Source organism: Lagenorhynchus albirostris, chromosome 4 (genome assembly GCF_949774975.1).
Source record: "Lagenorhynchus albirostris chromosome 4, mLagAlb1.1, whole genome shotgun sequence".
Lineage (NCBI taxonomy): Eukaryota > Metazoa > Chordata > Mammalia > Artiodactyla > Delphinidae > Lagenorhynchus > Lagenorhynchus albirostris.
In genome coordinates, this window is record NC_083098.1 from 143,718,752 (window position 1) to 143,742,746 (window position 23,995).

The 23,995-nt window shown below is 38.2% G+C and overlaps 1 protein-coding gene across 5 annotated transcripts in view; it reads left to right on the plus strand.

The window, feature by feature from the left end:
* NAA15 (N-alpha-acetyltransferase 15, NatA auxiliary subunit) overlaps positions 1–16,559 on the plus strand; it is a 75,502-nt gene extending 58,943 nt beyond the window's left edge. For 3 of the 5 annotated variants that reach the window (XM_060148739.1, XM_060148741.1, XM_060148743.1), the window contains 5 exons: positions 3,649–3,757; positions 6,159–6,257; positions 11,378–11,524; positions 12,663–12,760; positions 14,124–16,559. In XM_060148739.1, the coding sequence (XP_060004722.1) occupies positions 3,649–3,757; positions 6,159–6,257; positions 11,378–11,524; positions 12,663–12,760; positions 14,124–14,324 (654 nt within the window). In that variant the 3' untranslated portion in view covers positions 14,325–16,559. The remainder of the gene's footprint in view (positions 1–3,648; positions 3,758–6,158; positions 6,258–11,377; positions 11,525–12,662; positions 12,761–14,123) is intronic. The other 2 variants (XM_060148740.1, XM_060148742.1) reach the window with 1 other exon arrangement.
* The last annotated feature ends 7,436 nt before the right edge of the window (positions 16,560–23,995 follow it).

Below are 23,995 nucleotides of genomic sequence, written 5' to 3' on the forward strand. Positions count from 1 at the left end.
AAGCTGTATGTACAAATAATTGTGTGCTTTCTAAGGACAAAGATACTGAATTTTATTGTTGTTGGGAGCTTACTGGAAGAATATACAGGGACGTGAAGAGCACCGAAAATTGACCTTTTAGGCCCCATGGAAAACTACAGAGTTACTCGGGGATAATACCAGCTTTAGGGGCTTTTCATCTTTATGCCTCAGCATTTTTTCTTGCTACCACTTTTACCACCATCACTGACTGCCTGCCACTGTCATTCTTTCCACTTGCTTTCTCTGTGTCCCACAACTTTATTTAATGACTTTTTTTCTTCTAGCTCTTTATGTCTCGCATTATAGTTCTTAAAGAGGGGATCTGTTTGGATTTAGTAAGTGTCTAATAAGGAGTACCCCACAGAGCAGAATTCTTGTACCAGGTCTCCTTATACACTATTCCATTTTCTTTGTGTTTCACCTATAATGGCTGCTTTGGGGCCAGATGTCAAGTTGTAGTCTAAACATTTGTAGCTAGAGGGTTGTAGTCTCACAACAAAATAATGCCTACATAAAGTGCTTCTGACTGCTTTATTTGAAAGGAGCCTAGTGGAAGGCACCCACCTTCATGGACTGCTCTTCAGTATATGCCGTTCTTACCTGTTAGGCGCATAACACCTTTCTCTTCCAAGGATGACTGCCTCCAAGATGCCCCCGTCTGATAACATCCACAGTCACCCATATTGCAGTGCGGTGGCAAGGCCAGATTACACCAAGCCCTCATAATCAGGAGGGACGCTGTAGGCTATTTAAAAAACTGCCTGCCAATTCTGGGTCTGTAATCTGTAGTTGCCTTTTTTGGGGAGGGGGGTTATATTTCATCATTCTTCCAGGTAGTAAATGATAAATTCAGTTCACCAGTTCAGGATAATTTAAATAAAATAAAAGCATTGTTAAATTGCAGTTATTCCAGTGAAGAAGGAGAGAAGGAAAATAGGAAGAGGTTTAGTTAGTGAGTTTAATATTTAAGTAACTGAGTATACATCTGAAAGCTTGGTGGAATCTGTATTGCTTGTTTAGCCAGGGTATCATGAGCAGTAGGTGGTAGTTGGTATTCATGAGTTTTCTCCTGTACTATGCATCCTATGCTCCTCCGTGCCTTTGGCCGGCATTCATCTCAACTGGATTTTTTTTCCTTCTATGCACACACACGTTCCTTATAAGGGTAATAAGTCTTTAGCACTCTGTCTGTATAGTGTTTATTTTTAAACTTCAGTTTTAAGCTAGCATACGGTGTTAGACTTTGTGTCGCTGTGCTGCGAGTATAGGGAGATACACTCCTATACAACATATTTTAACACTCGGATTAGAGTTCAGGCCAGTTTATAAATTTTTAAATTTCACGTTAAAAAAATGCCCTTGCAAATGTCTTAAATGGCCCATCAACACAGTGCAGTCCCTTTCTGTATCTATTTAACTTAGGTAAATTCAAATCTTGACGGGATGTAACTTTTTTTCGAGACAGAGACAGAAAAGAGTATGCATGATGCTGGCAATTCCATCCAATACTTCTCTCAGTGGACATAGGACCCCACCTGAGTTTGAGGTGGGGGAGGTATGACTGCCGTCTCAGTTCTTGTGCTTCTCAGAGTGTGACTATCTTGCTACAATGATTGGTACTTAAATGTGTGGTTTTCATACATATAATGCAAACTAGTGATATTATATATTCATATCTATATCTATATGTCTGTCTCAACAACTTCAGGGATTTTCAAGGGTAGTTTTGAGTTTTTTTTTTTTTTTTTTTTTGCGGTACGCGGGCCTCTCACTGTTGTGGCCTCTCCCATTGCGGAGCACAGGCTCCGGATGCGCAGGCTCAGCGGCCATGACTCACGGGCCCAGCCGCTCCCCGGCATGTGGGATCTTCCCGGACCGGGGCACGAACCCGTGTCCCCTGCATCGGCAGGCGGACTCTCAACCACTGCGCCACCAGGGAAGCCCTGACTTTTTTTTTTTAATCTTAAAGCACTGATTGTAGAGCGTCATCCCTATTTTATATGCTTTTGTTTATACCACCCTCTACTGCACTGTATATATGTAAATGTAGGAATGCAGTTAGCTTTATTTTGGTTATGCACCTATATTTATTGTTTAGATTTAGCTTGACAAAATCTTCCCTGTGCGAGGCACACAGGAGCATGTGGGGGCAAGAGACCCATATCTCCTTTGGGGGCATATGTTTTCATTTATGAGAACTGCAGACAGAATTCATTCCTCTCTTTTTCCTTTCCAAATCAGACACTTGGTTTCAGTCAGTGTAATGCTTGTCAAATGCTTGATTCCACTTCCCAATATCCTTTTTTGTTTCTATTTTATAATAATAACAGCTATATCTCCCTGGAGTAAATTATCGTGGTCAATACAGTGACCCTCATTTCCATCTGTACCTCTTGAGGAATGAAAAGCTTGATGTACCTGGGTGGCAGTTTCAGTTTCCAGCTCTCTACCTTTCCCTGGTAACTATTTCTCCCCTGTATACCACAGATTCTAACTCAGTAGAGAATAGAGTCATGGGAATAGGAAGCCGAATATTTACAAATGTGAGAAAGGCATACTTATGAGGGCCCTTGTTTTCTCCTCTGTCTCTTGATATCTACAACTATTAGAGTGATGCTGTCATATATTGATTTCTGGCATATATCCTTAAGAATAACGGCTAGTGCTTTACATACTAGTACAAGGTAAATCCTATAGACACCGTTTATGGCTTGACTTGGTTTTGTTTGTTTGTTTTGTTTTGTTTTGAATGCTATTAAATAATTTCCTTGGCCAGAAAATGTATTGGTGAAATCACAATTTACTGTACTGGCAGAAGCATGTTGGACAGATATGGCATATCCGAATTCCATTGAGGGTAAATTGTTATTGCCTCTGTGATGAGAGAAGGTGAATATAGGACCGAGATGTTCAGTGCCCTTCTGATAAATACAGTGTTGTTACCTACCTCCACCCCAGTCTACAGAGAATAGTCTTGTCTCCGTACTCAGTCTAGGAGTAGAGTAGCACAATTATCTAGTAAGCATTATAGTTGCCCGGTAATATCACAGATATGTAATTAGTACATTTATATAATTAATGAAGGGTGGTAGAGACAGAGTTCTAGAAATATAAATCTTTTCCAGTGACATCTCACCAATAGTATGGCATTTGAATAAATGTAGATTTCTATAGAATTTATAGTGGAACAAAGCAACACAGAGTGGATACTGTACTATTTTTTGATAGCTTGATTATACTCAGCATTCACTCATTCTTCAATGTTCTCTACAGTTTTTAAGCCCTTTTCATCCTATTTCACTTCCCTTCTCTGTCTTTTTTTTTTCCCTTGGCTATCTTACCTGTTTCTCATACTGTCTTTCTTTTCCTGGTTTTGGTTCTATTTAATCTTCTTCTTTACTTGTTGGATAGTTTCTATCCAGAGATAATGTATAATCTCAACAGTTAAAAACCAGTGAGGGGTTCAAAATCCTCTTCCTTTAGATTATGGGTGGGTGAAATATGACACTGTATTTCTGGGTGACTGGTAAGTGATTTTTAGCAAAAAAGTGTTTTTGATAGAAAGAGTAAATTCACATCCCCCCAAAATCTTGCTTCCATTTGTATAATATCTTTTATTTTTGTTAGGTTGAAACTCCATTGGAAGAAGCTATTAAATTTTTAACTCCGTTGAAGAACTTGGTGAAGAACAAGATAGAAACTCATCTTTTTGCCTTTGAGATTTACTTTAGGAAAGGTAGGCAATTAGGGTACAGTGGCCCTGATAAGATGGATCACGGAATGTCTTAGCTACAGTCACCCAGTTCTGATAGCCTCACCACTGTAGGGTGTTTTGGGAAATGCCAGTGCGACTTCCTCACAGAAATGCCTCCTGTTTACAACATGCTGTGGAGAAGTATGATGATGTGATTATATCTTCTAGGACATTAGCATCAAAAATAGATGTACAGTGTATAACCAGGATTAAGGTGAAATATAGGCATTATCGTGTTCATATGTGGATAAAATTTAGTAAATACATAATACACATAGATCTTAGAATAGTGTCTGATACACAGTAAGCATTAAATAAATGTCAGCTATTAGCCATTGTTATAAATAGAAGATGTGATGTTTGAGGTGTATCTTGAAGAATGTACCATACTTCTAAAAGAAAAGATGCACAGAAGGGAAGAGTATCCATGAAGAAAACACAAGTGTGTGTAAGTAATGTTGAGGTTATCTATATTGCGTGAGCTACATAAAGGATAAATGGAGGGTCTTGGTTACCAGATTTAGAATTCTTATAGGCTATACGTAGTAGATACTAAGAAGATTTTACAGTATTGAATTAATGTAATCCAAGTGGTTCATTGAAAAAAGTTTATCACTGAGGTGACACATATTGAAGGAAAGAGAAACTGGTTAGTAACATCTGATAAAAAGTTACTGTTCCAAACAGTGTAACTGTCCTGCTAAACAAGATAGAATAAAATGGTACCTCTATAGAGTACCCATGCTGGGACTTCCCTGGTGGTCTAGTGGGTAAGGCTCCATGCTCTCAGTGCAGGGGGCCTGGGTTCCATCCCTGGTCAGGGAACTAGATCCCACGTGCATGCCACAACTAAGAAGTCCGCATGCTGCAATGAAGGTCCGGTGTGCTGTAACTAAGACCCAGTGCAGCCAAAATAAATAAATATTTTAAAATAAATAAAATAAATTTTAAAAATCATGTTTATCAAATGCCAGGAAAAGGTTGCTATATAACGTTGTTTCAAAATAAGATTCAGAACTAGCTATAGTTTGATTTTAATCTTTATTAAGATACTTATATGAGTATGTAAAATAGAAAAGTAGCCGGGAAGAAACTAGATCGAAAGATAAGAGATCGTCTCTTGATGGAATTTGAGTGATTAAAATATTTTTTTATATTTTCTATTTTCCACAATGATTTTGTTATAATCTGGAAAATTAGTTTAATAAATAGTCAAGTAATTTAAAAACTTTTAACAGTTAACACAACTTTTTTTTTTTTTTTTTTTTTGCGGTACGTGGGCCTCTCACTGTTGTGGCCTCTCCCGTTGCGGAGCGCAGGCTCAGCGGCCATGGCCCACGGGCCTAGCCGCTCCGCGGCATGTGGGATCTTCCCAGACCGGGGCACGAACCCGTGTCTGCTGCATCGGCAGGCGGACTCTCTACCACTGCGCCACCAGGGAAGCCCAACACAACTGTCTTTTAAACAAATATTCTTGCATGGAACCCCAAAGTATAAAATACAAAAGCTGTTCTGCTTTAATTGGTGAAAGGCAATCTAAATTCCATTTAGTTGGCTTCTTTGCTGTGTACTAACCTCTGAATCAGTCTCCAGCGTTGCAACAGTGTGAGATGGGCGATGACAAAGGACATAGCAGTATTTTTAGCTTTCTGAGTGTAGGGGGTAAGGGGAAAGGAATTGTCAGAATTCAGGGGTTTGAATTTTGATATTTGGAGAATGATACCAAACTAGGGAAGTCTTAACACAGAGGTGTTTATGGATGAGACTTGGAAGTGTGGTGAGTATCGGGTGCAATTTTCCATTCATCAGGTGGAAACACTACTGAAGCTTGGAGAACATGGGGGATGGGGTGGGAGGAGATAGCATTGAGAAAGATTAGAAAATGACTAAGGACATAACCTTGTTGAATACTATACCTTTTGAGGGGGAAGAGAAGCCAGGGATTGACAGGGGAGGAACAGTCAGGTAGAAGGGAAACCATTTCATGTGTCACAAAACACAAGAAAGGCATAAACAATATTAGTTTCAAGCGTAAACAATGAAGTTTTCTAAGTAATGGGAAAAATTAGTTTATTTGACTACAAAAAAGAGGTTAGGGAATGAAATGGCTTCAAAATTTTCTTGTTTATATGGCATTAGTTCAAGTAATGTTGAATGCTATCTAAATTTTTTATACTTAATAAAACCTTTTTTTCTTAAAGAATGTTGCGTGGAAAATATTAGCTAATGTTGCTAATCTGAGGAAATCATTTGCTTTAGTCATATGTTTCAGTTCAGATGTGATTGACTCTAAATGAGTTTTTCTATTTGTAAGAAATTAGTCCTCCAAAGGAGGACATCTCTTTTTATCAAATGATCAAAATATATCTTTTTCTTTTTATAGAAAAGTTTCTTTTGATGCTACAATCAGTAAAGAGGGCATTTGCTATTGATTCTAGTCATCCCTGGCTTCATGAATGTATGATTCGACTCTTTAGTACTGGTATGTTTTTGTTTTCCATTACTTAAGTATTTGACTGCAGTAGTTGATAGTGACTGTATAAGTGATTTGTACAAGTTTATCATAAACTCAATCATTTTAAGGCTGCTGTGTATTAAATTAGCTGAGGGGGAAAAAAAAGTGTTCTTTTCTTTGTGGTAAAGGTCTTTATTTTCAGGCTAGAAATGTTACCTGATTTTGACATAGAATCATTCAGTCCAAATATTTGAGAATCACCTTTATTTCTGTTTCTAAAAAGTTAATAAGTTGAATTTTTGAGTCATGTTTCATTATGTAAAACTTCTTAGTAAATTGTTCTAAAATTAAAGTAGCTCTTTGAAATTGATCAGTTATCTCATTTATCTCTGTCTTTAGCACAGTTATTTGAGTCATAAAATCTTTGTCACTAAATACAGGTTAAAAAGAACTTTAAAACAGTTGTTGCACTTTTCAAATGTTTAGACAGTAAGATCCGTACGTTATAGTTTTAATGCTAAGTAAAGCTACAGAATTTTAGAGGACGAAAGGTGGAATTTTATGCTAATTATCTCTCCTTTTATAGTTGAGAAACCTGGGACCCTAAAAGACTAAATTACTTATTCAAGATAACATCAATAATTAGTAATGAAGCAGGGATGAGAGCCCAAGTCTTCATATTGTTCTTTCTACTACAAGAGCTTTAAGTTTAGAATAAAGTACTCCTGTAGTCAAGTAATGTTGTTTTTGTTTTTCTTTTTAAGTGACTGGATAAGGAGAAATTGAATCTTTAATGTAACAGTCTGCAGAATTTGGAAATACTATTAAATTAGCTATCTCATTACTGAGTACTTAGCCCCATGTGAACCCATACATCATATAAAAATAATGAGATTAAACCAAGCATCCCAGTTATTCTTTTGAAAAATGCTAAATTGTCCCAATTAAGAACATTGTTTTGACTTCTAAGAAAAAGTAAAGCCTTGTTTAAATCATATTTATGCTTGTCAAAAAAATGATTCCTGTTATAGAAACTGAATCATAGAAAAATTTTCCTCAATTTTTAAAAATTCTGAAGTAATAAGTAATGTAACCACATTATAGAAAATAGAAGAAATAATTGCTGTATTTAGAGAAAATAAGGGAGTTTCTTTTTAGTCTCTTTTTTTTGTATTAAAAATAACTTTTAAGGCTAGAAACAAGTCTTAATTCATTCTCAGTTAAAATGGAGTGCGTTTAAACTATTTTCAATATATACATACTTTGTTTTTATATAGTCAGTTCTTTCCTGAAAGGTAATAAAATAATACATATAAATTTTATGGAGTTAGAGACATTCCTTTGAAATACAAATTAAAAGTGGCATATTTAGATGTATTTGCTTGTAATGAGTGTGTGGATTGATGAACATAATGACCATTTTCTTGTAACAGTTGTTTCAGAAAATTAAAATGCTTATGGACTTCAGAGGAAGAAGGCAGAATGGTCCTGGCATTCAAAGTTAGAATGACTGAGCGGAGTTGATGTTAGCTGTGCCCATTGCTCCAGGCGTTCAGCCGACATCACTGTCTGGAAGAGATTTACAAAGTCATCCTTATTTTCACTAGATTTAGGCATCTTCGTTACTATAACCCACAGGGTTCCTTTAACTAATATATTTGGTTCTTGAGAAAAAGATTTGATTTTGAAGTAACTTTTCAGGAACACATTTGTCATGTTAAGTTATATTGTAGTAACTTCTTTACAAAGAAATCCTCACAAGTAACACCTTTCCAGAGAGTATGGAGGTAAAAACAGTGCCTCCACACTTGTTTTATCAGTTGTAGAGACTTCTCTAAGTGAATGTTCATTTTAGCATGGTTACGGGCACCTTCCAAATCTCCAGAACGTTGTTGTACTACCAACGTAAATAATAACTGCTACACGGAGTCACTTACTATATAGGGTATTCCCTCCCCCGTTTTTAATTAGGATGATATTACCACTTTGAAGTTTTTCACTTTTTTTTTAAGTTGTAGAATTTAAAGCAATTTTAATTATATTTCTGGTCAGTTCTAAGTAAAAGATAGGAGCTTAGGTATTCAGTTGTTTTAATATTGCCTTATATGTTTAAATTCCCTTAAATACTTTTAAAATTAGTATTATTTGATCACTTTGATCTACCGTGAATCTTACATCATTTTCCTCTCTCATTTATACAAACTCATTTCTTCCTTTTCCCTGCAGATTATTTTTCTTCCATACTTATGTATCCCCCCCACCCAAAAAAAAACCCACCTTGCTGAATTAATGCTCTCATTTATTTATTTTGTCATTTTGAGTAGTGAATCACTTGTGCTATAACCTAGTAGTGAGTAGTCATTATCTCACACAAAATATGAACATACTCTACGCAATGAGCAAAAAATGCTGGCTAGCCTGGGAACCCAGGGAAACTCCTTTTGCTAAGAATCAACCCCTTCCTCAGTGTGACTTTTAACTATTGGTGATTACTAGGTTTATTTAATCTGCTAATAAGCTAGTAGCATGAACCAAACATGATTTTAATTTTAGGATATCTGAGGACTCAAATCATACGCCTCTTAGCAAAGGTTTTGTTCCCCTACCCGCAGTTATTACTTTTTCTTGATTCAGTCACAGGACTTATTATTGTATCATGGAAGATAATTAGGTAGTCTGAGATTTTTTACTTTCTTGAGACCTCAGTATTTTTTGGTTAGTTTTTATCAATTTCGAAGGATTTTTAGATTGACTCCCCGCCCTTCATTAGTCTTCAGCCATAAAAGCTTATCTAATAAATCTTCGGCATTTGAGGCTACCCCTTTTCTTAAAGGTACAGGTGGAACTTCCTTATATAGAATTCCATAGGACATTCTAAATTTTACTACAGGGACTTCTGGTGGTCCAGTGGTTAAGACGCTGAGCTCCCAGTGCAGGGGGCCCGTGTTCGGTCCCTGGTCAGGGAACTAGATCCTGCATGCTGCGACTAAAAGATCCCACACGCGGCAACAAAAAGATTCTGCATGCTGCAACTAAGACCCAGCGCAGCCAGCTAGCTAGCTAGCTAAATAAATAAATTCATTCCTCACCTCATTGGTGTATAATGTTAAAAAAAAAATTTTTTTGCTACAGTAGAATTGATTGATTGGTTGGTTGGTTGATTGATTGTAATTAATATCTTTCTGGAAATTACAGTTCCAATCTACATGATTTAGGGGAGAAAATTGAGTTGGCCAGAAACAATTTGTGAACTAGTAAGGAAATGTTTTTGGAAACATTCCTTTTGTCTGTTAAACAAAGAATTGCTTTATTAATACAAACTATTAATACCCCCCAAAAAAGGAAACAGCTATTAGTCGATGTTGGGAGTTATTAAATATTTCCTCTTTGATACATCCCAAGAGATACATATTTATGTATTTTTTTAAATTGTATGAGTTGTTTTTTGTTTTTTAAAGCAGTTTTGATTTTTCTGGGGAGATGTTTAATCTGAAGAAAACAGGTTAATGAAAGTAATGAAAAACATGAAAAGTGTAGTTTCCAACTATAATGTAAACTATACAATTACTTTCCTATCTGCATATAAAGTATCCTGAAAGCATTTCAAGCAAACCAATAAGGCCCATGGAAATAACATATGTTATAGATGACCCCTGTTTGTTGACATAGTGTTCTCTGTAATTGGCTATAACGTATTTTAACAGTGTTCCTGCTGGTTCTCTCTGTACTCCTGTGTCAGTTCCTCTCCGAAAGACGGATATTGATAAATTGCCAAATCCAAGCTGCAAGTGCAGCCATAATGGAGGTTAAGCTAAATCATTTAATTAGTAGCTCATTTATTTGAGCTACGCAGTTCTGTACAATGATAGAAGAAATGCTGTTCAACCAACAAAGGGCATATATCAATCATTCAGTTACTAATTATGTGTAGAATATTTCACTCGGATGTTTGCTATTCAAGAGTTCAGTGTTCTTTAAACTTAGGGTAATGATCCATTAGTGAGACCATGAAAGAAGTTTAGTGGGTCATTTTCAGCATTTGAAAACCTAAAATAAAAATAGAGTGGAAGATCCAAGCATGTGTTGCACAAATTAAGGGTCAGTGTTCTGTGAAACTTTCATTTCCCATAATAAGGTATGTATATAGGATACGTGTTCATCAGAGTACAGATACTTAGTTGTAGTCAGAGTTTGAAAGCCACCAACAGTAGTTCCTAATCGTAAGGGAAAATCTGTTTATCTTTTCTTCAATCTATGACAAAAATAGTACCTTGGAATGGAATACCTATTACATCATTAGCTATTTTGTTCATAGCTTTTCCTTACTGTGATCCTTCTGGGTTAGATATCACCTCATTTCACAGATCAAGAAAGAGGTTCAGAGAGGTTATGATTTGTCCAAGCCTAGATTCATACCCAGGTCTGTCTGGCTCAAAGCTCCAGACTGTCTCTCTATACCAAAATAATAATGAAACAAAACTAAACTAGGATTCAACCCAGGGAGGCTGGGGGCCAGTTTTTCCATCTCTGAATGCCAAAGCCTGGGAATATGATGAATACGGTGTATTCATTACAGGAAAATACTTTGGTGGTCCTTCGGAATTTATTATACAGTGATAGCTCAATTCACATAATCACTGAAAATAAAGGTCAATGACCACTTCTTTTAATTGGTAAATTTGTAATGGCTTACTTGGGTATAGAAGAAGATGGAGAGGGTGAGGAAGATTCTGTTGTCTTCTGCACTGTGTATTTGCTGTGACACCACCTGCCAGGTAGGTGCCATCGAGCCCCTATTTTATAAACTCCCTTTAAAGCTGAGGGGGGCAGCTGCTAGGGGCTTAGAAGGCTGTGGTGCTTCGTCTTTCAGCATCTATATTGTTTTCAGTACAGAATTCTTTTCTGGAAACGAATCATCTGTCAATGAAATGTCTTTGGTAGCCTTTAGAAAATCATTAGACTATTCTGCTGATACACATTCTTTAAATTTATATAGATTTAGCTCTTTAAATGTTGACTTATCAGTAGGTTTATCTAGTCTTTGTACATAATTGCTTTGTTTCATTGGCCTCATCAGGTAGATAATTTTTTAATTCCTACAAACTTTATCAGTATCTGCTAATAGAGTTTGTTTTAAATTTGTTCAGCAGTGTGTGAAAGTAAAGATTTACCTGATACAGTTAGAACAGTATTAAAACAAGAAATGAATCGTCTTTTTGGAGCAACGAATCCAAAGAATTTTAACGAAACTTTTCTGAAAAGGAATTCTGATTCATTGCCACACAGATTATCAGGTAATCACTTTATTTTGTCCTTATCTTAGACTCTAAAACAACTTCAGTTTTTATTATGATGGATCAAGGACAAGGTTACACATTTTTTTGCAGGGAAGAGGCAAATGCGTACATGTCACATTTTATTCCCATGAAAACAGGCAGCTTAAATATGCCTCATAAATTTTTAAATTTCTTAGATAAAATTTTTACTATGAATCAAGGCCAGTAGTTTCTCCTGGTTCTGCATCGGCATTACAGAGAAGCAAGTATAAACTGAATTTAGCTATCCGTTCCATACAGTGAGGGAGGACCTTTCTGTTTATTTTCTTTCCGTCATCAACATGCTCTTAAAATTCACTTGGATACAACCCATCGCCTTTCGTTTCTGATGCTTTATAAGATATCAGACTTGACAGTGCTACACTCCTGCAACCATCTCACGGGCAAGGGTCGTTTGGCAAGGGTCTGTGCTAATGAGCCAAAGTCTGGCCTTGATGGGACTGATGGGTAGTGCTTTGGTGGTGTGCTTTTAAATACCTGGCTAAGAAGCCCGGCAGCTTTGTATATGCCTTTGTGGAATTCTGAATTCAGTTTTTTTGGCTCGTGCCATCAAGGTCGGGTATCTCCCACGCCCCTACCCCTCAAACACACACACACACGCACACACACGCACGCACACACGCACACACACTCTGAAGTATTCTCCTCAACCCCAAATTATGCTCATTTTAGAAAGAAGAAAACTATCCATGGTCCCACCACACAAGAACTATTATTAGAATATTTGTATTTCTTCATAGTCTCTCTTACCTTAATCATTCTCCTAGTTTGGGCACTTAGACTGTTTCTGGTCTACTGTCTCAGGAATTTTTTTTTTAATAACAATATTTCAAATGGTTATTCCCATTTTTCTAATAAAGTGCCACACTCTGTGTGCACATATACCTTGCTTTTTTTTTTTTTTTTTTTTTTGGCCACACTGCATGGCATGTGGGATCTTAGTTCCCCAACCAGGGATTGAACCTGCACCCGCTGCAGTGGAAGTGCAGAATCTTAACTCCAGGACCCCTACCTTGCATTATAGTTGAATGGATAGAAGATAAAATGCTGGTGTTATCTTGAAATAAAACAAGTTTCCTTTTTCCTTCTCATTTAGCTGCCAAAATGGTATATTATTTAGATCCATCTAGTCAGAAGCGAGCTATAGAGTTGGCAACAACACTTGATGAATCCCTCACTAACAGAAACCTCCAGGTAAAGACTTTCTCATAATCTCTCTGTAAGAGTACCGGACTACTTTTTGTTTCTCCTTTCACCAAGAGAATAATTTTCACCAAATAGTTTTTTTGTTATTTATGCATACTGTTCTCCAAACTATTATGAATCCATCTGAGAAACTGAGCTTCTCTTAAATTTATTTAAGATTGTATATGTGTGCACACACGTACAGCAGGCTACTTGGCATACAGTAACTAGTTTCACATCTAGTTGAATAATAAGAATAATCATTTTGAATAATATTTTTAAGAAATTTGTTTTGGTAAAGTTTTACACACTAATTTAATTTAGTTAATTAATTTTGGATCTCAGTTCGTATCTATACATTTCTGAGCAAGCAGTGGTTTTAGTGATGATTCTGATGTATTTAAGATGTATTTACCAGGAATTAAATTAAAATGCTAATTTTACAGCTTGCAGTATACATGTAATTGAGTAGAGTAAAAGATAATATGGGTGTGTTGCAAAATACAGATTCTACTTTGGGCTGAAAACAAAGAACAGCTACTTTGTGATAATTGGCCAGATAAAAAAGCACTTGCTGAAAGACAGTTTAATATATTCCTTTAATAGCAAATGAAGTAAATATGTTTAAGAAAGAAAGTTTTTACTTCTCGCATGCTAATTAACATGTCATTTAGATTAGAACCTTTCTAGGCTGTCAGAGTTTGTGGGGTACTACATATATCCAGAAACTGTAGTATTTTCCAAGTGAAAAGGTAAAGGAAGAAAACATGAGAAATGCAAATCAACATGAATCATTTAAAAATATAAGCAGACCTACGTAAGGGTTTGGTTGAAAGAATTACCAGTTTTCATGAACAAATTTTTCTTGCATACATACCCTTTGTGTTTCTGAGACTCTCTTCCCTGCTTCGTCATTGGACATACCTTACGGTTCTCTTTAATTTGAATACAGGGTTGAAAAACAATGTTTGATTTTGCCAACTGGCTCTAAGCCTCTGAAAAGTTTAAAGTAATTGATAATGGCATGTAAATGTCAACATTTATACACAGAGCCAGGTAGGCTGAGGCAAGGTTGCCAGCGGTTACTTGCTGAGAGTGAGTGTCTTTAGATGTAGCACCCCACTCACCTTGCTTGTCCCACCTTAGTCCTGGCCCTGTTTAAACAGCCATCCTTTCATATAAACCCTGCAGTTCTGAAGAAACTAATTCTAATGGAAGGCAGAGTGGGAGTAAATGCTTTTGTGTATCTTAAATATGTACGTTCGCCTCTTATTTTGGAAATCTTTTGATAATGAAATGTCTCATAAGTTCACAGTAAAATCTCTCTTTTTTTTTTTGACAAGTTACAACATGACCTTTTTTCTTTCTTTAGACATGTATGGAGGTATTAGAAGCCTTGTGTGCTGGTAGCCTAGGAGACTGTAAAGAAGCTGCTGAAGTTTACAGAGCAAATTGTCATAAGCTTTTCCCTTACGCTTTGGCTTTCATGCCTCCTGGATATGAAGAGGATATGAAGATCACAGTTAACGGAGATAGTTCTGCAGAAACTGAAGAACTGGCCAATGAAATTTGAACATCATTAAACAAGCAAATGGAATGACTTTGGACCATATCTAGTGTATAATATTTTTGTCACGCACCTGCTGCATTGCTCTAACTTACACACAATGAGAAGAGTAAATGTTCTTGCCTTCAAATAGTGTTTTACGTTTTTTATCCTGCTGAAAAGTATATATAAAATATCTAACATATTACAGGATATAGGTTCAGTTTCTTAAAAAATTAAAAGCTGCTAAAATTGAGGGGTTAAAAAAAGATACCTTATCCTATTCCTACCTACCCACCCATGTTTTTAAACTAATTTATATAAAATCTGGAGGCTGTTACAGCTAACAAAGCAGGTGTGTGGCAGAAATATTACTTTAAATCTGTCTTGTGAGATTTTACTATATCTCAGACAGCAGAAATGCTGTTGTAGCACTGGATTCTTTCACTGAGCACAAAGAGGTGTTGGGGCTTTAGCATCTGACTGATTTTGTTACAAGGTTGATTCTGACCATAGGAAGTATGCAGTGTGAATCGCCATTTACAGAGAAGCCTGCAACAGATGCTTGATGTTGTAGAAGCTGGGACATAGAGTTACCAAGCAGAATTATAAGAAACCTAGAGGGTGTTCAATACACTTGTTGTGTTTCCAAAATTCACTGTACATGATCAGTTTGGTGTTCTTGTACCACAGTTTTTAACTGGAGGAACCAGTTGGAACAATCTCAATTCTAACTAAAACTTGAAGAACTAAAATAACAATGCAAACCTTTCAGCATTGTTTTGGCCAAACTTGTTAAAACTGTAATGCAAGAACCAAATGCACTGTGATGTGGCACCAACTAATTAGCAAGCATGAACTTTTTCACCCAAGAGTGAAAAAAGAAAATCTACCATGGCTCGGAGTTAAAGAGCAGAACTCCTGACTACCATTCTATGACCGATCAAGAGACTACCAGTTAAAAACCTCAGCAGGCCTTGTTCACGATATGCAGAAAAAAAAGTGCTGCAGTTTAGATACCTCTGGAATTTTTCCACAGTGTCACAGGTTTGTAATACTTGAAGCCCTACATTTCTAAGAATATATTTCTTGCTCAGTTGTTTCAGGCAAGCCCAAGACTTTGTAATTTTTAAAGGGCCCAAGATTTTTTTTTTTCAATAACAGACCAGCTTCTTTTTCCTGCAGTTACAGATGTAATTTCCTTTTTGTTGTCAAACATAAGGTACCAAATATGATGCAATAAATTGTTTTGAAAAACAGTTGTGTGAATATTTCAACTAATATGTGTTGGGCTTCTGTGAAAATACACAGGTGGAAACAGAGGTGCAAGCCTGAGGCAGTGTAATGTGCTGTAAGGCTAGTGCAGAGGGGAGCTTTTTAGATCGGGCTTAGTGTTGGTGTCAAAAAGTTACATAATGCAAGTGTAGTGGTGTTCCTGCATTAAGATTTCATTGAGGGCCAGGATGGCAGCAGGTACTATGAATGTAATGAGTAATTTGAAAGGAAAACTGAGAACTGCTATTTTGATTGAGAAAATGAGCCTTAAAATGTTAAACCCTGCACACTGAGAACTACGGCCAGAGGCTTAACACGCTCGTTGCATCTGCAGGATCTCAGCAAATAAGGAGATTAAGTAAAATGAATCGATTGTATATATAACTGACCTTTTGTGGTACTTTTTAGTTTATAGAAAGTATATTCTAAAGGGAATTTTCAGGAGACCTGATCCTTTTACTGATTGAACAGGTGTGCTAAACTCAGCGTTTCATAGTACGTGACCTGCATTCCACATCCCGGTCTAACGATTTAGTGATGTAAAGACAAGTACAGACTGAACTCCAGTGCTTTGTTATGTTTTATTAACTGGCCCTGTCTCAGGAACATCTTAACAGATGGCAAAACAAAACAAAACCTTTTCCAGCTTCTCCTGTGAGTGGCAACTGAAGTTCTTGGTGGTGGTGGAGGGAGAACACTGGTGTTCCCTCTACCACCAGCAAGGTCATGGGAGGAGGCACCAGCCACGTGATAGGGGATGTATGTGTGACTTATGTTTAAACGCTACTGTATATGGAAATGAAATTCATATATTTGTCCTGACAATGTTCAAATGATGTAGATTGTCTTAGAATGAATATTCATAAGTACTAAGAACTCCTGATGCAGATGCCACCCATGAGGAGCTAAATTCCTAACCTGTATATTGTATTCCAACCCAATTTTACTGGAACTATTAAATAAATATTTTATTTTCTTTCAGGTTTACTTGATAGTGGATACATTGTCTGGTGTCAGAGGACATTGACAAGGGTTCATTTTATGTCCAGACGTCACCCCTAAAACATTGTACTGTACTATCTTGCTCTGGGTAGTATCAACTGGATCATCTCACATTTGCCTCATTCATTCTATTCCAAATGATACTGTGGGGAAAACAGGGTTAGAAAAAAAAAAGTGGGAAGAAAATGCAGTGATGTTGTAATCTAAACAAGTGCCTTATGTCTATTGCTAAGAACTGGTGTTATCAACCCTTTTGAGAAGAAAGGGTCCCTTGACCTGTATTAACATAGGAGAAGTAAAGTTCTTTTTGTTTTTCTTTATATTTACTACTCTTGTCATTTCTCATTTAAAAACTAAAATCTGACTAGGTTAGTTTTTCTCAGCTTTAATTAGATAGTTGAGTCATAACATTTTCAACATTTTTCTGTATCTATTTATTATGCACAAGAATAAAGTGATCTAATAGCATGACTAAAAGTAGTCCCGACATTAGTGAATAGCTTTTCTGTGGGTTTCATCAAGCCCTTGTTTTTCACAGTGTTGTTTGTACTCCGTGGTATATTGCTGTTAGGGGTGTGAAACAAAAGCTGTGATTGTAAGAAGAGGCCAGAAAAGTGTGGTCTGGATTCAGGTAGGTTGTGATAAATTCAGGGAAGTCTGTCTTCTACACCATTTCTAGGAATATTTCAGTTGCCACGTGTAGCATCTGTTTGGAAAAAGTTTAAAAGTGAAGTGTTGGATTTTCTTACCAGATACGTCTATACTTGTCTTAGTAACTACCAGCCTTAAATTTTGACGTTACTCTTAACTAAGAGGATTCAAAGGAAGACGGATCCTTCAGATGGAAAGTGGTCTTCCTCTTCTAGCTCGTGCTCCACCTCTTGCGGTTACAGGCAAGGTTTCCTGGTACCATTCTGCTGTCATCTGAACTTTGCTGGGTCCACTGCCAAGCCTACATTAAAAACAGTCCCATGAAGTGGCTCTGCTGCCCCGTGGGGGGCTGAAACCTTAAGATTTTTTCCAATTTTGATGGTTGGAAACCTCACAACTTGTAGCAGTAAAGCATTTTTGGAAAAGGTTATTACTGTCTGTCGAGCTGCACTTGCGGCTTTCAGTGTGCATCCTGCGAGGCGGATGTTGGTAGCGTGCAGGACGCTCTGCAGAAGAGTGCTGTCACTCCGATAACCAGAGGATTACCTGTTGCGTACTCTAGGTTACCCACGCGGCCTGTTCCGGCGCGGCTGCCTCCATCAGGACACTCCCCTCTTAGGGTGACGTAAAAATGGGCAGAAGGGAAGGGAGGCTGTGTGTTGTAGGAGGGAGGGTCTAAGGGTTCCAGCCTCTTGGTCTATCCAGTTGGCCTCTGAAGCGATGCCATCCTGGGATTATAGCCAGAAGAAAGAAAAATTGGTCCTATTTAAATTAGAATTTACTGAACTGTCAACTCTAGATAAACTTGGAATTTTAATCCTCAGTGCTCCTTGTAGGGTTCTGTGCGCCAAAAGCAGAATACGGATTTTGTTTCAAGGCTTCTTGTAGCAAAAGCAAAGTTGACACTTGGCAATCTAACAAGACTGTAATTTAGTTCTTACATTTTTATATGCATTTTTTGGTGTCTATTTTGAGGGTCTGTATTATTTCATACAAGTGGTACAGTTCTTCCTAACTGAAAAAAAAGTTGATGGTGATGAAAACATGATGGGAAATTTCCTATCTGTGACATAAAGATGTCTGCTGTCGCTAGATCTTCGTCTGGGCCTCAATAAGTATAAATTTTAGAAACAACATAGGAGGGAAGAGATTTTTGGAGTATACTCTGGATCCCATGGCTTGCTTTCAGCTAATAATTAGATTTGCCTTCTCTATTTAGTTGCCTGTGCATTGTCTAACAACCAGGAAGCCTGTCTCCATACCATTCTATGGCTATCTTTCCAACCTACCATAGCTTCCTAGTACTGAGCTTTGATAAACCTGCCACTTGTTTGCTTTGATCCGCAAGTTTATTAAATCCATTGTCTAGTGCCTGATGCCTTACCACCACTGGTCTAGATACTGGGTTTTCTAAAGTGTTCTAAAACTCTGGTGTTTCTTAATTAATAGTGAATGACTAAGCTAACCACTTATCTGTCGAACTATTTGACTTCGAGTAGTCTTACTGTTGGCTGATACATTCCATATCTCATAGCATTGTTCATTGACCTGCTAGGATGCTTTAATTTTAGAGAAATATCTAATTGCAATGTGAAGTTCAATGATTAATGCTTCGGTTCAGACTCATGAAAATCCATTTCTAATGTGATGTATGAAATCTTAAAGGATTTACACTGGGTAATTTTAGTATAAAGGTACAGTGATTAGGACAGTACATAGTAGATATTCAAATCCTTGTTAAATTTGCTGTGAATATTAATATTGCCCTATAGATTGTAGAAAATAGCAATAAAGTACTATTAACTTTCAGGTCACCTGCAAAGGCTCATAGATTTTTTATCTATTGGTGTAGAGTATTCCCATTTATCTTCCCCTTGTCCCTCTCTGTTGGTCTTCAGGAATTTCCTCAAAATACCACAGATCCGTTATTTATGTTGAATGAATGTCTCGCATCTAATTTTTGGTTTTTTCCTATAGTTTGTCAGAGGAACAGTTGTGACTGGCCTTGTAGGAAGCAGGTGACCGGAGCGCCATCCTCTGCTTTCGCAGCTGCCTGTTCATTGTGGCCTGAGTGGCCAGTGAATCTACTCATCCTTCATGTCTTTAGCAACCAGCCACCCAGGTAACAGTCATGTCCAGTGGAATTAAGTTAACTGCGAAGATGGCCACTCCGTCGTTGTTTTTCTTTCACCTTTCAAACAGTATAAGGGGACTGGTAACACACAAACCACTTACCTGTAAGGCTTTATTTTCTGCAGCCTAGCATCTTGCCTTTTAATCGTTACAAGTACGGAGACACTAGGTGGGGATCTGCACTGGTTATTTCTAGACACTTGACCTATATATAGCCAGTGTGCATCACAACCAAAGCTGTGGTCCACAGTTGATCTTCTCTACTTAGGACTGGCAGTTGGATCTTTTTAAGTCATAAACTTAATCCTGGTTGTATATTAGAATCCCAGGAGGGCTATTTAAAAGCCACAGACCTCATTGCCCAGGCCCACCTGCAAAGTTCTGATTTAAATTATCTGGAGCCCGGCCTGGACATTGGTCTTGTCTTTTCCTTCCCTTCCTTTCTCCCTTCCTCCCATCCTGCTTCTCTCCCTCTCTCCCTTTCTTCTTGCCTTACCTCTTTTTTTCAAGACTACCCCAGTGATTCTAAGGGATACTGTCTATTTTGAGGAAGAAGTTTAAAATATTTTATAGTATTTGGTTTTTTCCTCAAAAAGCTCAAAGGGCAAGCAACTATGTAAGTGCGAAAAGATTAACTTTCCCCTGTCTTACATTAAAGGGAAGAATTTGTAGTTGAACTTTCTGTCAAAAGGTCTGTCAGGTTATTTTCAAAGTCCATGCTTTTTCCCTGCTTAAATCATGCTGCTGGGACTTCCCTGGCAGTGCAGTGGTTAAGACTCCACGCTCCCAACGCAGGGGACACAGGTTCGATCCCTGCTTGGGGAACAAACATCCCTCATGCTGCTGCTCTACTACATGAGATGCTTATATTCAAAGAAAAAAGTCACCTCTACATAGTTTTGTTAGATGTCATGGTAACTTGGCTCCACTGAAGCAGTAATTGCCATAGATGCTTGAGGTTTTGAATGCATGAGCACCAAAGCAAAGCACGGAGCCTGCAGGCTTTTTTTTTTTTTAATCTTATTTATTATCATTCATTTTTGGCTGCATTGGGTCTTCATTGCTGCGCGCGGGCTTTCTCTAGTTGTGGCGACCAGGGGTTACTCATTCGGGTGTGCATGCTTCTCATTGCGGTGGCTTCTCTTGTTGCGGAGCACGGGCTCTAGGCACGCGGGCTTCAGTAGTTGTGGCACGTGGGCTCAGTAGTTGTGGCTCGCGGACTCTAGAGCACAGGCTCAGTAGTTATGGCGCTTGGGCTTAGTTGCTCCGTGGCATGTGGGATCTTCCCAGAGCAGGGCTCGAACCCGTGTCCCCTGCATTGGCAGGCGGATTCTTAACCACTGTGCCACCAGGGAAGCCCCCACAGGCTTTTAAATAAGGATAGGTGGTAGGTATTAATCCCTGAAAATTCATATACTCCCTGAAAATTCATATACTCCTAATATACATACCTAATCTCAAATCAAATACATATGGGGTTTTTCTCCCTAAAGGACTGCATTTTCTATAAATGAGTGAATTGCTATTCAAATCTCAGATGTGAAAGGAACCCTGATTCCAGGACAGACGGAATTCAAACCAAAATGTGGCTTGCTGATATAGAAACTGGAAAGGAGATTTACGTGCTATAGAATTATGTATCAAATTACAACTTAGTTTATGAGATGACATTCTGGATAGATCTCCCAAATTTATCCAGTCTAGTATTTTTCTTTAACAAAATAGGAATTGTTTTATAGACCAACCCCGAAGTCCATCTAGTTTGTTCTTGACTGGTTAAAGATTTTTTTTTTTTTTTTTTTTTGCGGTGTGTGGGCCTCTCACTGTTGTGGCCTCTCCCGTTGTGGAGCACAGGCTCCGGACGCGCAGGCCCAGCGGCCATGGCTCACAGGCCCAGCCGCTACGCGGCATGTGGGATCTTCCCGGACCAGGGCACGAACCCGTGTCCCCTGCATCGGCAGGCGGACTCTCAACCACTGCACCAGCAGGGAAGCCCAGGTTAAAGATTTTGATAAATGAAACTGGTTGATAGTGTTCATTGCCATTTTTGAGTTTATAGACATGAATGATTTTCCTTCACCTTTGCAAACTGGGAGGTCAAATTGTTCTAATCTCTTCACATGGAAGGCTTACTTTATACTTTAGTTACTTTTCTCTGATCCTTGTGACTAAATGTCAAATTTCTGGCATAAACACCTTGTGGCTTGGTCCAACAATAGTATAATATAGTTAAAACAAGCTTTTAGATCAGAAAGAACTAAGTGGGTGGTTTTTTTTTTTGATTAATTAATTTGTATTTGGCTGCGTTGGGTCTTCGTTGCTGTGCGTGGGTTTTCTCTAGTTGCAGCGAGCGGGGGCTACTCTTCGTTGCGGTGCGCGGGCTTCTCATCACGGTGGCTTCTCTTGTTGCGGAGCATGGGCTCTAGGCAGGTGGGCTCAGAAGTTGTGGCTCGCGGGCTCTAGAGCACAGGCTCAGTAGTTGTGGCGCACAGGTTTAGTTGCCCCGCGGCATGTGGGATCTTCCCAGACCAGGGCTGGAACCCGTGTCTCCTGCATTGGCAGGCGGATTCTTGACCACTGCGCCACCAGGGAAGTCCCAGACAGAACTAAGTTTAAATCCTGGCTCAGGTACCTTAGGCAAGATACTAAGAATTTCTACTTCATATAGTTGTTGGAAGGATTAAGTAACATACTGTATCTAAAGTGATTACCACAAAGCCTGACACATAGTAAGCATTCATTATAAATATTAGTAAAACAATAAATATTGCAAAACAATGTTGTTTACTTGTCAGTGTTCTACTTGAATATCTTTGTTTGTCTCTTGTAGTACATTGGGCCAGCACACTCAGGAAATAGTTTATAATCTTTTCTTAGATACTAACAGCTCAAGTTTTGCTTTTTTTTTTTCCCACTGGTGTTTTACTTTACATGTACTAGCACTTTACGTATTCTGCCTTTTCACACAGTAGAGAAAATGACCTCCATCATTTTGACATTCATGAAAACTTTAGTGAACTTGGCAGATTTCTGGATGCTGCTGTTTAAAATTATTTAGAAGATATGAAATAAGGCCAGTCCCAGTGTCCTTCCTTCCATCCATTCAGTAGTTAGTGAATGCCTACCAGCTCCAGGAACTATGCTTCATACTGGGGATATATGACATATATGACTATATGACATAGTCCTTGCTCTCAGAGTTTTCTTAGGCTAGTGAAGGAGACAAGCAAATCAAGAAATGATTGCAGCAGCAATATATAAACCCCTCAGAGTCAGTACTGATTTCTGTTTGTATGGACTAGGAAAAGCTTAACAGAGGATGTTCCTTGAGTTTGGAAAGATAAAGATGAATTTCCGATACAGACAAAAGATAGAATGTGCCTAAAGGTACAGATACATGAAACAAGATAATGTATTCAGGAGCTGTATGTAAATATCCTGACAGAATCTGGGAAATGAGGCTGGGGCTGAGATTAAAGAGAGATGACTTACTAAAAGACTGCATTTGGCTTCGTGTAAGCAAAGGTCAGTTATTGAAGAATTAGGGAAGGATGATAAGTATTTGAGAGAATTCTGCTAGCACTGTGATGGTGGGAATGGGGAGCAATATTGGAGGCACAACAGCTCATCAGAAGACTCAAGCTGAGCTAGTGAATAGTAGCTGTAAGAACTCACTGAGTTCTTACTATATGCCAGGCAGTGTAGTAAGCATTTTGTACCCATTAGCTCATTTAATCCTTGAAAAAAACCGTGATGAGGTGGGTATCGTTCCCACTTAACAGAAGACGTGAGGATCATGATTTTCCTGTGGTCACATAGCTTGTAAGTGATTAAAAATCCTCGTTCAAGCCCAGGTATGTCTAACAAAGTGCTTGCTTCTGATCAATATAACATCTGGTAAGAAGCAGGAAGGGCAACAACAGCTCATTATGAAGAGAGCCAAGGATACAAGAGATGTGAAGAGGTAGGACCTCAATCAGCTGGCTATGTTGGAGGGAAGAGAGCGGTGCATGGAGAAGTAAAAGCTAGCAGTGATGCCCAGGGTTTTGGCATGCAACACTGTCTTTAACAGTATCATTAAACACAGTCAGGTATTAGGAAGAAGAAGTTGAGGGGAAAGGAGGTCTTTTCAGACATGAATTTTAGGCATGTTTCCCATAAGATGTGTAATAGGCAGCTAGGTATATAGGTCTGAAACTCAGAAGGGAGGTGACTTAAAAGAGTGAGCTGTGACAGAGTGAGGTAAGTCAGAAAGAGAAAAACAAATACCATATGCTAACACATATATATGGAATCTAAAAATAAAAAATGGTTCTGAAGAACCTAGGGGCAGGACAGGAATAAAGACACAGACCTACTAGAGAATGGACTTGAGGACATGGGGAGGGGGAAGGGTAAGCTGGGACGAAGTGAGAGGGTGTCATGGACTTATATATACACTACCAAATGTAAAATAGATAGCTAGTGGGAAGCAGTCACATAGCACAGGGAGATCAGCTCGGTGCTTTGTGACCACCTAGAGAGGTGGGATAGGGAGGATGGGAGGGAGACGCAAGAGGGAGGAGATATGGGGATATATGTGCATGTATAGCTGATTCACTTTGTTTTAAAGCAGAAACTAACACACCATCGTAAAG